General features: G+C 37.5%; 1 protein-coding gene across 1 annotated transcript; it reads right to left on the reverse strand.

Annotated features, from left to right (window-relative positions):
- Nucleotides 1–271: 271 nt before the first annotated feature.
- LOC119082974 (L-serine dehydratase/L-threonine deaminase-like) lies at nucleotides 272–1,267 on the reverse strand. The gene is made up of 5 exons (XM_037192616.1): nucleotides 1,145–1,267; nucleotides 958–1,058; nucleotides 771–898; nucleotides 490–714; nucleotides 272–426 (listed from the first exon to the last, which is right to left on the reverse strand). The coding sequence occupies exons 1-5, from the start codon at nucleotides 1,229–1,231 to the stop codon at nucleotides 272–274; spliced, it is 696 nt and encodes a 231-aa protein (XP_037048511.1). The 5' UTR covers nucleotides 1,232–1,267.
- Between the last annotated feature and the right edge of the window lie 26 nt (nucleotides 1,268–1,293).

Raw genomic sequence — 1,293 nt, forward strand, 5'->3', positions numbered from 1 at the left:
CAACGACATATTTTCATCGCATAAATAGAAAACATAGGGCGCCGGATAATAGCAAAAATGTATAACAACAAAGGGAATTTCTCTTGTCTCCGTATCACGAACTTTCTCACTAAATCAAATCCTCGTCGTAAAACAGTAAAAAAAACTGGTAAGTTAGGGTAACGCTAACTCCCAAAATAACAAGTCAACGTTGTCGTAAATAACAAAGAAAATGACTGTAGCAGTTACTGAATTGGAACGTTTAATTTCTCTGCATATTCTTTCAAAATTTTTACACTCGCATCCTGCCACCACAAACTAATACTACCACTGGTCTATCTGGAAGCAGTTCAAATCCGTTTCTCTCCATTATTCCAGGCAGAAGTCCTTCATAGATAACAGAGAGAGTAACCCCACAAGATGGCTCTACGCAAAATGCATGATCATCTGTATTGAGGGTTATATTACCGAATTATTGAATGTATTTTCGATAACACTAAAAATCTTTACCTGAAAACTTTAAGCACGCCTCAATTGCTGCCGAGTCTGGTTGAACTTCGGATATTACACGAAAATTGGGTAGATTTTCCAATACTTTAGGTGCTACAGATGGAGCGCCAAGTGTCTTTGCTATGCTTGTCATCACATTGTCAACGCTTTTCCCAGCTATTATTGATTTATTCAGACAGTGAGCTCCGAAAGTTTCGACAGCTATGATTGGAATATCTTCCCATCCTTGATCAGATTTAATTACTAAATTTCGCCCAATTCTCATATTTTCTTTCATTTACCATGTCTCTTTAATCCAGTCATGAAGCCGAGTAGCATTCCTCCACCTCCTACCGAAAGGAGTAGGCAAGATGGAATTTTACCATTGAGCTGTTTTTTGATCTCGTCAATTATTGTCGAATACCCATCCCTAATACATTTACGATAGTTTTTGATAAACAAAAATCTTTCCCTATATCAAAGACTTACCACAGGTCTTCATCGTCATACGGATGAATTAAAGAATATTCGGGACTCGAATCGGCCAATCTAATTGCTTCAAGTTGTGCTTGTCTGCTATCCGGTGCTGTCTATGTATTTGAATTTAGTTGAAAGCGATGAGTGAATACAAAGTCTACCGTTTTATAGTTTCTTTAAAATTTGGCGTTGAACTTACTTCAACAACGGCTCCCAATGACTTCATTCTATTCGTAATTCTTTCAGAGACAAACGAAGGTACAATAATATGACAGGGAATATTCATTTGTGAGGCCACGTATGCCAGCGAAATACCAGCGTTGCCGCCGAAAATGATATAAATTTTTT

This window comes from Bradysia coprophila, unplaced genomic scaffold, assembly GCF_014529535.1.
Source record: "Bradysia coprophila strain Holo2 unplaced genomic scaffold, BU_Bcop_v1 contig_52, whole genome shotgun sequence".
NCBI classification, from domain to species: domain Eukaryota; kingdom Metazoa; phylum Arthropoda; class Insecta; order Diptera; family Sciaridae; genus Bradysia; species Bradysia coprophila.